The sequence below is a fragment of the Castor canadensis genome, chromosome 5 (genome assembly GCF_047511655.1).
Source record: "Castor canadensis chromosome 5, mCasCan1.hap1v2, whole genome shotgun sequence".
In the NCBI taxonomy this organism is placed as follows: domain Eukaryota; kingdom Metazoa; phylum Chordata; class Mammalia; order Rodentia; family Castoridae; genus Castor; species Castor canadensis.
Window position 1 is genome coordinate 177406625 of NC_133390.1, and position 13288 is coordinate 177419912.

Here is a 13288-nt window from a genome sequence, read left to right on the forward strand (position 1 = left end):
TGCAAAAGCCTGATGACTTTCTTTGGGGAAGACAATTACTTGAGAGATTTCTAGTTGTGGATAAGAAAAATGAAAAATAAAGAGACCAAAATGAATCTCAACAAACCCAACCACCCACCACACAAGCAAACCCCCTGCTCGTCATGAAAAACGCCCTGTATGTCCAGGGAAAGGGTCACCTAAAATCACTCCTCTCTCCCCAGCGTTAAAACCTCCAGCATTCTTCTTGTTTTTGCCTGCACTAGGTGGAATGGAATGACTCCTTCACACACCAGTGGTGTACAGATATGAGCCACCTTAGGGGACATTTTTACTAACAATTGTCTCATCTAGGGAGGCTTTTTTAGATCTCTCACTGCTGCCCAATCTTCTTTAGAAGCTGAAGTACATAAGGCACAATGTACCCTACAGAGAGGACTGCACTTAGAATGTTCAAGAAAGCTTTGCAAAGCCACTCCGATTAACAGGAAAATATTGAAGAGTGGGTGATTCATCTTTGATTTGGTTCAAATAAATTGCCTTACAGACAGCAGAACACTCCAGTTCCGGAGTGACTAGCCCTGTCTTCGTGTGGAAACGAAGGTCTCCCCAGAGACCATGGCATTTGTGACTTAGAGCTTTGGAATTCAGTTTATACCTTAATAAAAAAAAATCATCTCTTTAGCCAAAAGAACACTATTGCTGCTGGTTTGGAAATCAATTATCAGAAAGAAAAATTAAGAATTATTCCTTCTGGTTTGCCTTCTAATAGCCCCAGATAGGTTTGTTTGTTTTTACTTACTCTGCTAGCTCATATCGAAACCTCCAATTCCTGCTGTTATCAGTCACTATAAATTCTTGAAGCTGATAAAGATATTCTCTCCTCTTGTCTTCATGGAGTAGCTATTTTAAAAAATGTGTATGTAAGCACACAATCTCTCACAGTGACCCCAGGTGCCCTGTCATTGTGCTTCAGGTTATCTGTTTGTCACCACTAGGGCTGGGCACTTCCCTTCCCTCACACTACAGTCTGTGGCCCAGAGTGGTTGAATGTTAATGCTGCTGCAGAAATCAAATGTCTCCAGCTCCCCCACCCCCCCGCCCCCGGGGGTATGTGGTACTTGTATCTCCTAAACGCCCCAGGGACCTCCTGGTGTAATTCCCCACCTAAAGAACCATATCTGCGTGTTCAGATGATAATGCTGCTCTGCCTCCCAGGCTGAGCCTGCTCTACTGCACCAGAAGGGAGCCTGCATGGCACACCATGCACCAGAGTCCCTCAAGGGCAACTCTGGGTTATGTAGGAACAAGTAATTAGTTTCTCTAGGTTATTCCTAAACTCTTGTTTTTATACTCATCTTTCCTTTAAGGGGGAAAAAAAATGCAAGAAAGGAAGGAGCAATGTCTTGCAGAAAAAGTCCTTCATGTGGACCTGAGGTTTGGATTTCGGCCCAGACACTTTTCCCTGGATAACTCCTGGGCAAGTCAGGTCACTCCCTGGGGGCCTCAGTTTCTTTCTCTGCACAGCGCATGAGACTATCTGTCTACCACCCCCAAAGAATCACAAGTTCTACAGGGCAGAAGGAGTAGCAGAAAAGATAAACAAGTATTTCCCATTAATGAAACAACACCCAGTTTGAGATTCTGGACCATGCATTTTAACTAAATAATCCATGACAACAGCCTTGCTGCTCCTCACTGGCATCACACTAACCTGTTGTGGGCCTAACATATGGACTGGAGAAGGAAGGTGGCTTGTTTTTAGCCCTTCTTCCTACCTTTAGAAAATCATACAGATGCTTTAGAACTCCTATGCGTACTTCATCCAAATCCTTTAAAAACCCATTGAAGACAGGTACCAAGTCAGCTGCCGTCAACTGATCCCCAAGAATCACAGCCAGCTCATGAATGGAGAAGGCAAGGGTCCTACGGACCTTCCACTAGGATGTAAGCACACACAGGAATCACAACAAGCAAGTGCAACTCAGTGTTCCTAATGTCCTAGGAGAATTTGTGGAGCAAAAGGAATGATGCCAGGTGTTGGTCACTGAAAGCTTTAGTTCATCAGAGACCAGTAAATATGCCAGCTCACATGCACATGAACTCAGGTCAACCAGCCTTGCCACAGCTTCCCTGTGCCTCCTGATCAGATGTCCCCCACCTCCATTTGCATGTGCCACTGAAAAGCCTTCTTTTACCTGTACGTCGGAAGCCAGTGTTTCATACGTGTCTTTCAGGCAGTGCCAATTCTGCCTGCCCAGGGTCAGTGCCACCCCTGGGAGGCTATAGGCACAGTGCTTGGCTATGTCAGTGTCCACAGTCTGGGCTCGAGCTGGGTCAGTCATTGACACGAACTGGTCTAGTAGAGGCTGAGGGATTATATCCTGGGAAACAGGAGAAAGGAAGAAGCCACCATGTTTGCAGGGATGATGGCCAAAGACAGCAAAACAAGCATGGAAAACAAGGCATCTGGAATTGACAGGTGAAAGAAGCAAAGCAAAAATATGGAAGAACAACAGGCCTTGCTAAAACCAAAGGGTGGGGGGCGTGGGGTTCAATTTTAAAGCAGTGCCCCCAAGTCATCCTTTCCCAGTTTAGTGCATCTGGACCACAGAGAGCAATCCAGACAGCAAGGACTGCACGGGAAGGCGGTGTAGCTCCTGAGAGTAGAGCCTTCCTCTCTTTTCACTAATGCCCAAAAATCTAGGGCCCAAGACTTGGAATCACTACTATATTTTTCCAACTCATGGGAGGCTCTGTCACAAGACATCAACCCATGCAGATTTATCTCTGTAAACACAAAGCATCACAATAACTTGAAACACTTAAGGGAACATACATGGCACAAGAGGCTAATACATAAGATAAAACAAAATCAAACATGGTTTAACAAAAGAAGCTACTGACTTTTGGACGGAAAAGAAAAAGCAAAGTAGTTCGTATAAACAGACACTAAACATTAATGTTACATGTCAAAATTTTTTCCTTACATTGGTTAGCTTCATTAAATTATAATTCTAAGCGTCTGATGTGGTGGAACACACCTGTAATTCTAACCACTCAGGTGGCAGAGATAGGAGGATTGCAGTTCAAGACCAGCCTGGATAATTACCAAGACCCTATCTCAAAAACAAGCCAGGCATGGTGGTACATGCCTGCAATTCAAATTCTCAGGAGGCAGAGAGAGGAGGATCATGCTCTTAAGCTGGCTTAGATAAAAGCACAAGATCTTGGCAGAAAACAAACAAAAAGCAAAAGGACTGGGGGGAGCCATGTCGGGGGACATGGCTCAAGTGGTAGAGCACTTGCCTAGTAAGCACAAGACCCTGAGTTCAATTCCCAGTACAGCAAAAAAAAAAAAAAGACTTTAAGCAATACTTTAAACTTACTATTTTAAGTTAGAGAATAAATACTAGCAACATGGCCTGTGAACTAGATAGGTAATCAATATTGATAAAAGGAACATATTTGGTTTCACCAGGCATCCTTTAATTTAACTTTCAGAAAGTATAAAGGTTTGAGTTGCTTTCTTTTTAAGGAACAAACCTGTAGTTTAGATTTATCCTCTTGAAGTGTGGTGGGTTCATGCCTCTGCTCAGTCTCCAAATGGCCAGTGGTTCCATTATAGGGGTTGCCTGGATCCTACAGAGTTTATTGGACACATTACCAAATTATGTCAAAGGAAGAAGCTGTCCTCCCCTTCAAGGAATCTGCTTTCATGTCAGCAATGACTTCCATAAGCCAAGGCAAGAACCTTCTTTGGAGTCCATGGTGTCTCTCTGGTTTTAAAGACTACATTTGCAGTTCATGTGATAACACACAGACCAGTTGTTTTAGGTGCTAGCGAAAACACATTTCATGCATTTGAATTTCAAACTGCTGCATTCTTTATAAAATCTTGGTAAGGAACAATCACGTGGGTCTGCGCCTCTCAGTCTTTAAACCCCAAATCTCCCAGTGTGGCTGACCAATGCCCTCATGTTCAGTCTCAGGTTTAGGGCATGGACAATCAGGGAAGGAGAGGTAGGGTTTGCAAGAAATGGTACAGCAAGGATCTTCAATTTTTCTGAGAAATCACAGACTGCAGGACAGTGGCCTCAGAAGCTGGGGGTGGGAGGGCCGGGGGTGAATAAAGGAGTGCTTACTCGGGAAATTGCTCTTGATTTTCACATGCACAAACACTCCTAATGTTTGATGATGAACCTTCCCATTAGGTTAACAATTAAAATGAGCAAGAACATTCACCAGAGACATATTGGTCTCTGATTATTGATTAACATTAACTGAGATGGACCTGACCTTCTCCTTCAACCATAACATGGATTTCCAACTTGTACTTGAAATGTCATACTGTCTACCAGCTTAATGGATTCTGACAAATCAGTTCAATATATGAGCCAGGAAAGTCGATTAATACACCAGTAGATGCTGCGTTTGTTCCGAGGGTGCTACCAGAACCTTCAGTTCCAAGGTTTTCCCTGATATGCCCTGTTTCCTTTAACAGAATATGTGATAAAACACAAGGACTTTGGTAAGATACCTTAAGACTTCTCTTAGGATAACCTTCTCTGAGGATGACCTCAATTTCTCCAAGTTAATAAATTCACATGTACTAATAAGATAGATGTGTGTTGAATTTATTTGCTTTCAAGTCTTCAGTTGCAATTGTCATGCATAGCACTTACTTCAGGGACCAAGTCAACCCTGCAAGAACTGAGTTCATTTCTCCATTCCACCCCCAGCCCAGTGGGACAGTATGCTGGATGGCTACCTGGGCATCTGCTGCCCACTGTCCTGCAGCCCCAACTAGCAGAATCCAAATATTCCAAAAAGCTTCTCTGGCATAGGGTGTTCTTGCTCTTTAAAAAAGACAAGTGGGAGAGTCAGTCCCTCCTTCCACTGAGCACCTCATACTGACACAAGCACATGGAGGTGGAGCAGGTGGAGCAGGCAGGGCAGGGGAGTGGGGGTGGGGCAAAGCCAGCAGCATGGAGGTGGAGAGCCCCCAGCCACAACACAACGCTGCTTCCTACCATCTTGCTCAGAGGATCTGTCTCCTCAGTGCCCAAGCCTTTTGAGTTCTTTTGCAATTGGAGGCCCCTGGCTGACCCTATGAGAACCTTGAGGCCAAGCTGCAAATCCACAAGCTCTGACACCTCAAACCATGAAACAAAGTTCCATGGCACAAAGTCTTTCAAATCTAACTCAAGAGACCTACATTGGAGGAGTCTGCTCTTTTTCTTTTTGCACTTCTGTCTCTGATAAAGAAACCTAAATACTATCACACCTCAACAAGATTAACAGGTCACATCGTTTTACTTCACATACATGACTTCTGCAGTCAGGTAACAAAGGCAACAACATGAGTTTTCTTGCCAAATTTTTAGAAACAACAAGCAAAACAAGATATCATCTAATTTCTTAGGACTCAAAGATAACCTTAAACAACTCTGAAACATTTTACATTCAAGTTTTTGCAACTTTTGTTTTATTTTGCTGTACTGGGGCAGGACTATGGTGCAAAGGAGGTAGTAAGTTAATCACTAAAACCAAATCATAAACTGTGTGGACAAAGAAAGAATTTGTACCCTGGCCCTGAAGACAGTGATTTTGAAGAGCCTGTCCATCATGGCCTACGGTAATGAGAAGGCTCTAACTCAATCACAGGCCCCCCCTGAGTTCTAATTCTCTACTGTTACCCCTACCTGTGGGAGACCCCAGCTTAAAGTGGTTCAAGTGCGAGCTTAGCAGGAATTGGGGGGGACACAAGAGTCTCCAGCAACAAGAGGGTTAGAAAACTTCTGGAGAGATTCAGGGAGGACAGAGTCCCAGGCTTCCCACCCAATTTTGGGGCCCAGGCTCTGACCACAGAATAAAAAGGCGGCATTGCTGGGTTTTTAAAATCTAGTCTCTGGCAAGTGGCATGCCAGGACTGGTACTGAAACCACTGTGTACTGAAGAGCTCCTGTAAAATGAGGGGGGCTGGATGCAATGATCATTCTCTAAGGCCCCCGTCAACTTTAACTTCTAGGAATTCACCCTCTACTATTATTAAAAGATGTAAACGACTGTTAGCAGTGGCAGAGAACATTTATATCATTAATCTCCCCCCCTCCCCCCTGAAAGAACCAGTTCTTGTCATCTTCGAAGAGGGAAGGTGCTTTCTGGTCCCCACCCTGTTTCTGTGGAGGAGAAATCAGTGTTATCAATCACCTGATTGACTGGTTGTCTAGTTATCCAAAACATGACCTTAAGAATGAAATGAAATTTGCCATTTATCTTCTCTGCAGGGATGTATTAATAAAAGAAAACGCAGCCTTGTGATTTCTGTCACATCCTCAGTAGCAGAGGGATAGGGCACATACTCACTGTGCTCTGTAATATCCTGGCCACAGAGAGCTCATTCTGAGATGATGAAGCCAGCAGAGGGATGTGCTTGTCAGGGGCAGGGCTGGGATGTGAGATGGACACTTCGCTTAGCCCTTCTGCCGGCTTGCTCTCGGGTTCATACATGGAGTCAAGCTGTGCTGCTCTCAGTGCAGCTGATAGTACCTGAACTTGAGCTGCAGGAAGAAGAGGTTCAAGAATTTTAATAACTTTGTGTGGCTCATGGTGGCTCACTCCAAAGAGGCGCACTGCGCCCTGGGACAGGGCCCTACTCAGATACACGCACCTGTTCCTGAGTTGAAGACTATGCAGTCTTAGGATGAGTTCTCAGCAAAGTGTGATGCAGGGGCCATTAGCAGTAACCATATCAACTAAGCACCAGCCATGTTCCAAACATCACATCTGATCTCAAAAAGCCTCCATCAGGAGAGATCAGAATCTGACTCCCGTGTCTTTCATAGAAAGACGCCATGATGTTATTGAACAGCAAGGTCCAGGAGATTCCCCACCTCGGCAAGGGTCATCCTGCTCCCCACTTTTAAAACAGAATGACTACCTTCTCTACACACCCCACACAGGCACAAGCACAATTTGTGCTCACACATCCACACGCACATCCATACCTGAGTAAGTCAATTTATGCGTAGGTGGATAAGGCTCTTACTTGCTGAGCCCACAAGACTGCTCGACCTTGGGTCGCCAGTATAACTATTTGAGACCTCCTAACTAAAAATGACATAGTTCACATTCCTTTCAGAAAACTGCACATTTCCATGTCTCCAACCTCCAAAACATACACATTACTCCCTGCATTCTGTTTTTTTTACAAGTTAAACTCAACAAACCTCAAGAGTCATTAACAACCTGTAGCTGGCCCTGCACTGTGCCCAGGACAAGTCCCACCTTCTACTGCAGCATACCAGGTCCCTCCGATAGCCCAGTGGGTATTCCTGCCAAGGCCAATTCACAAAGAAGACATGCTTGTTTCTCAATCTTTTGGGGTTACAGATCCCTGAGATATGAGGAAAGCTGTGAACTCACTCTTACAAAGATACTGAGTATGCATACGTGGGAAAGACAACACAGAACAGTAACTCCAGGGAGCTAACAGAACCCTCAAAGCCATTTCTGGACCCCCTAGAGGGTGGGCTCCAGCTGTCCTAGAAGGCCAGGCCACAACCACCTGCTTTGCTCTGTGAGGTCTCTTCTCTCCCAACATTTCCTGTCCCAAGGCCCAGCCAGCTTCCTGGCCCAGTCTTACTTCTATAGAATGTTAGTACCCTCCTCTGCCAGCCTTCACCACACCCTTCACTGACACAGCCCCTCGGCCACTCTAAGGGCCTTGAGCACCCGTCACTGCTGCTCGGTTCCCGGCTCGGGTACTCACACTGGGAATAAGGGCAGCTCCAGTAATGCATTTTCCAAAACAGACCTTTGTCTGCAGCTATTAGAAGTGATAGGTTACATGTACTCATTCCTTTGGTGAACACTGATTTCATTTCACTCATAAACTTAAGGACAATGAATAATCACAGGGCTAACTGGATCTTCACATTACCCTTCCCGAAAGCTTCACAAATCTTTGCCCAGCAACAGCAGCAAGTGTTTTTCCCGCTTCTCTACGTCAAGGAAGAATACAGATACAGCACTGGTGAGAGGAAGAAGAGCTGTGACAGTGGACATGGATTACAAGGGCCTGGCTCCCAGACCACTCAGTGGGAGCACTAGTCATGAAATGAAAACCACCCGAAGAAGTTGCACTTTTCCTGGCTGTCATAGACTGAAACCTTAGAGTTCAGCTAAGGGCTGAGTTAATAGGCTCCAAAAGGAGCTCCAGCCTTAGCTGCTCATGACAGAAAGGGCATTAGAGGTGGGAAACTACATCTGTGTCCCGGGCTAATAAGCCATCCACTGCTATGAATGTGCCCAAGCACGGCTCCTGTTCTATCAGGACTGACTTCAGGCTGTGTGCGTAACAAGGAGGCACGGTCCTTGCACAGGTCCCGTCTGGAGACACCACAACTTATCTTGGCTGTGGTCAGACCCAACCAGTCTCTCCTCTCCATATGCACACAGTGTAAGCAAATACAGACATGCACAATCAGTGCACAGGCCTGAGGAAGAAGGAGGTAGTGACGTGTAACACACAACTCAGAAATACCTATCTTCTCCTTAATGACAAGGGTCACATTTACCTTGTACATTGGGATCATTCATCATATGCTCCTGCAAACTATCCAGGACCCTCTGGATCTCACTGCTGGCCACACAGCTGTGGTACGTAGTTTCAGGGCAGCCACAGTCCTCTTCCCGAGGCCCAGCCTCACTCAGAAGCAGTTCCATGTCCTTGCTTATGTCAGGCAGAGGAGTTCGCCAATATAGGACATTACTGAACATATCCTCTAAGTTCCCTGGGCAGGCCTGGGGATCTGGTCCATGGCGGCTGCTGAGTGGTTGCTCATTACCACCACGGAGCTTCAAGGAGGCACTGCCCCCTGGGGAAAGCCTGGTCAACTCAGCTCCACCTGAAGCAGGGTCTTCCATTGGGTTTTCTGCAGGGCCACTGGAGGAGCTACTGACATGAAGGGAATTACTGTTTTCAGCTGAGATCTCCTCCACAAGTAGATCTGCCTCCATCTGCATAGGCTTTGTTGAACTAGGTTAAATGGAGGGAAGCAAATTTTAGTGCCATGTGACAAACTGGAAGTAGATGGAAAAAGCTGAGACCTATATCCTCATATACCCAGTCCTCTTCTTCTAGCCCAACACCCACCTCCTTGTGTCTCCCAAGGAGACAATGGAGAAGAAATCCAATCAGCACCCTTTGCCTCACTAGGAGTATGATGTGCATTAAAGATGCCCTGTGACAGCTGAGCCAATGCTTCCCCCATTCCAGTGTTGAATGAGCCCTGGCTACCACGCAGACATCTCCAGTGGTCAAGCCTCATCCCGTCTCCTCAGCAGAACCTCCACCAGGGGGCAGGCATCAGGAAATGACAGGCCAGGACACTGGAAGAGCTGGCTCTGTGTGGCCACTTGGAAAGTCTTGATGAGGAAGCTGTGGCACCTGGGCCTTACATTTGGCAGGAGCTCAATGGATCCCGATGGAGAGTAGATGGAGAGAAGGACGGACCAATCTTAAGAGTATCTGTATTATCTAAGGTGTGACTTGTCCACTCTCACACTCCTGCTATGTAATACTAAAATAGAGGCACGTATAAACTACCTCAAAGTGACTGTGTAGTGCAAATCTATTATCCTTAGAGGAAAAGTATGGAAGACCCAAGACCAACCACCACACTAGAAAAGCATCGTAGGTCCTACAAATGGTGGTCAGGAAAACCACCTTCAAGTGCACACAACATCCTATGTTACAAAGGTGTATTTGGGGGACTTCACGTTTTTCCGTATGTAAATTATCCAAAGAACTTCCTTCATTAATCAAAAAGAACGAGAAAATTTTCTTTATAGGTTATTTAATCATTACTCTTAATGAATATTTTATCTAAATTTAGGAGACATGGTAGCTTCATTATTTATAACCCAGTAGTCATGTTTCAAAATCATTATTGCAATTACTTTTTGCTTCTTTACGTAATTAAAGCTCTAATATTCCATCTTGCCCAGAAGGTCACTCTTACTAAAACTCGAGACAAGATAATTGCTAGACTTCTAGGTGAAACGTGGGTCCTGGCAACGATCCTGCCACAGCATACCTGGTTGAAGAGGTACTACCACAACTGCCAAGCTTGGCTGAGCCAGAGGCAGAACCAGCCTCCACATCCTGGCTTGGTGGGCGGATGTTCGGGGTGCCATCCTCTTGAATGTACAGGCCAGCCCTGGAGGGGTTTGCAAAGGTGGAGATAAAGGGGCCAAGGGACTGGAAGGCAGCTTGGCGTACCTGGAACCAGAGAATAGTGAGTGACCACAGCATCACCCTGGCGGAGGCCAGGTCTGACCTTAGGCTAAAACAGATAGCTGATCACCACTGCCCACCAAGTCATGACTACTCAAGTTCACTACTTTTCAGACCATCCCCTACATCCCAAATAAACTATTTTTCAAAAGAAAAGAAGAAAAATTTAATTCCACGATAGAGTTTTATTCTTCTAGAATGTTAATTCCATAGCAAACAATTCCAGAGTTCATAAATGATGTAAACAGAACTAACGAATCCTTACAAGCATATTTATGATAGTAACAGAGAAGGTAACAGCTCAATTATAGTTATTCTTCTCAATTCTGACTTCTATGACATTCATTCACTGCAAGTAATGAGGTGTGCCTCACTTTCTTAATATTTACCCCAAAGTTTCTGCGATTTTAGTTGCCTTAATTTTGACCTTACAAAGTTTAAGTCTGATTATACCCATCAGTGCCTGACAAGACAAAATACAGAGCACAAGCCTAAAGCCAAAATGAGGCCCAGCAGCTGGACACTTTGTGGAGCTGGACACTCCGCAAAGCCATTGGCACTCACCCATCGGCAGGGGTCACTGGCGAGCCCAATGAAGAGAGGCGAGAGCTGGGTCCTGCGGACCTCAGGAGAGGTGTTGTAGGACACAGCCATGAAGCACTCCGCACAGGCTTTCCGCATCCCCCACACACTGTCCGAGCAGAGCTCAAAAAATTTTGGTATCTACCAAAGCAAACAAAAAATAGAGCTACTCAAATCTGATTTCCTGGAGGACAGACAGAACCTGTCTTAATGCCCTAGTGAAGGCAAAGCCAGAAAGCAGCAGAGAAAAGGAAGTATGCACTGTTAAATGGAGGCATCTGAAACCAAGCATAAGTAACATTCCCTTCACCTCCTAACTTTAAGTAACTCAATTAAATTTAACAAGGAGATAGAGGAAACTCCAAAAAAGCAGAATGATATTCCCTACATGAAACATAGAGAAAGAAAGACTGTAAGAGATACAAACTTAGTAGATCTCCTAACTAGCTCACCAGACGGGTATTACTGTCCTTACCCAGAACACTGTACAACTCTGTGAGGAGGTTGTTAAAAACTGACAGAAATGCAAATGATTCCTGCCCACAGAAATGCAAACCGTGTCCTGCAGAAAGCAATCAGTCACCACTTTGACTATTGACCAGTTTTGAATTCCTCTGTAATTTCACTTCCGCATTCCTGGGTCAGATTGTAAATGTGTGCTACTCTACGTTCTCCATTAAGCTAGCTGTAATATGTGACTAGTTTCCCTTATTAACAAAAGTGTTAAATGTAAGCTTTGACACATACTCATTTATGTCTACATAAAGGTGATGATTACATCTTCTTTTAAAATGTATCCTTTAAAAAGGCTTTGATTTTACTATCCTAATGTAAACTAACAGATGGGGATAAACTATGGCCATGATCTCACCTACAGTTAGGTTAGCCTGTTGGACACTTCTGTTCTTCATTTGCATGCACTAAGTTCAAGGTAACACTTGCTGTATTTTCAACGCAGCAGCCCATTAAAGATTATTCTTGGCTTATATTTTAAATAAAACAAAATGAGCTTCTGAGCTTAAATTTAAAAGTCAATTTAAAGATTACAATTTTTGAGGTTAAATTCCAGCTGCACAGATAGTGCATTCTGTCAAACAAAAGTGACAAATGCTTTCCTAGCATCTGGCCATTGTCCAGGTGACAGGGCCAGGGTGGGCACCAGGGAAACAAAGATAAACATGATAAGGTTCCTGCCCTCAACATCCCCATCCATGAAACTCCCATAAAGTACTCTGGGGGAGTACCTTATGGTTACAGGGGGCTGAAAGGGGAGAAGTGAATCTTCTCTGGTATGGATGGCAGGTATGTCCAGACAATGAAAGAACACCAGAGAGCATACTGAAGCTGGGTTTGAACTGGATGGGCAGTCCCACAAGGTGGTAATGAGCAGAGGCTCAGGGTGAAAAGGCAAGTGGGCTTTGGGTGGAAAGTCATGAAGCTGGCTGGCAAAATGATTCTCTATCTTGCTGTGCAGCAGTCATGTAGGAATCTGTCAAACACACAGGCACCTCGGCTCTACCCTATCTACCAATCTCCCCAAGATAAGAGATGAAACCCACCTTGGCCTGGGCAGTGTGCAGAACTGAGAAAGACAAGTGGAGGTAAGGCAGAAAAGACTTACAAAGCCACTCAAAAGGCCAGTGAGACTCTGCACTTTAACCTACAAACCAAGAAAAAAATCCCAATGGTTTTGAGACTCAAGGGCAAGGTGGTAGTGTTCTAGAAAGAACAACGGAGACCGGACAGAGAGTGACATAGACAGTAAGAAGAACAAGGGGATCAGGACCTATGAGCAGGCAACAGCACAGTCCACAGGAAAGAGGCCAGGTACTAATTCACCAGACCAGCGGCCTTGCACTTAGGAAAAACAGTAACTTCAGAAGTCAAGAGATTTGACATTGACGAATGCAAAACTGAGCTGCCATTCAGAAATAAGAAACTCACAGATAAAAAACTTTGCAAGTGACTTGGAAAGTGCACTAAGAAGCAAAGCTTCACATACCAAAAATTTCTCAGTGGCTTCTTGTCCAACAGCATGACAAATATCACCAAAACTTGTAGCGCACACCTTAAAAAAGGTAAGAGGCATACCCATTATTCTTATCTTTCTTTTTGTGTTAACAAAATGTAAAAACTAACAAGCAGGAACCTTGAGAGCCATTCTCCCTCTAGTCAGGCAGCTAACAACCCCTTACCAAGCCCATCGCCTATGCAGCACAATGCAAGGCGCCTCTGCTGCATGGAAAAAAACAGGTCTACAAGAAGGTGCCAACCTCTAGGATTTTCTGGCTCCTAACTGATCTTGATACATATGCATTTAGTTAGCAATAAGGCCAAAAGAGATCCTTAACAATCTCTGCATGGCCAGCAAGACCCCTCATCCTGCCTGTGCCTCACCAGGCCAGAGGAGCTGGGCCAGAAGGC

At 44.9% G+C, this 13288-nt stretch overlaps 1 protein-coding gene across 9 annotated transcripts in view; it reads right to left on the reverse strand.

Annotated features, from left to right (window-relative positions):
* LOC109690606 (putative serine/threonine-protein phosphatase 4 regulatory subunit 1-like) overlaps nucleotides 1–13288 on the reverse strand; it is an 86833-nt gene that overhangs the window by 6362 nt on the left and 67183 nt on the right. For 8 of the 9 annotated variants that reach the window (XR_012448326.1, XR_002212812.2, XM_020170057.2 and 5 more), the window contains exons 8-16: nucleotides 12867–12932; nucleotides 10847–11005; nucleotides 10083–10267; nucleotides 8562–9022; nucleotides 6349–6542; nucleotides 3526–3621; nucleotides 2178–2363; nucleotides 1758–1919; nucleotides 782–882 (exon numbers count right to left, since the gene is read on the reverse strand). Coding sequence is in view for 7 of the 9 variants with exons in the window: in XM_020170057.2 (XP_020025646.2) it covers nucleotides 782–882; nucleotides 1758–1919; nucleotides 2178–2363; nucleotides 3526–3621; nucleotides 6349–6542; nucleotides 8562–9022; nucleotides 10083–10267; nucleotides 10847–11005; nucleotides 12867–12932 (1610 nt within the window). In the remaining 2 variants the exon portion in view is untranslated. The remainder of the gene's footprint in view (nucleotides 1–781; nucleotides 883–1757; nucleotides 1920–2177; nucleotides 2364–3525; nucleotides 3622–6348; nucleotides 6543–8561; nucleotides 9023–10082; nucleotides 10268–10846; nucleotides 11006–12866; nucleotides 12933–13288) is intronic. The other variant, XM_074075026.1, reaches the window with a different exon arrangement.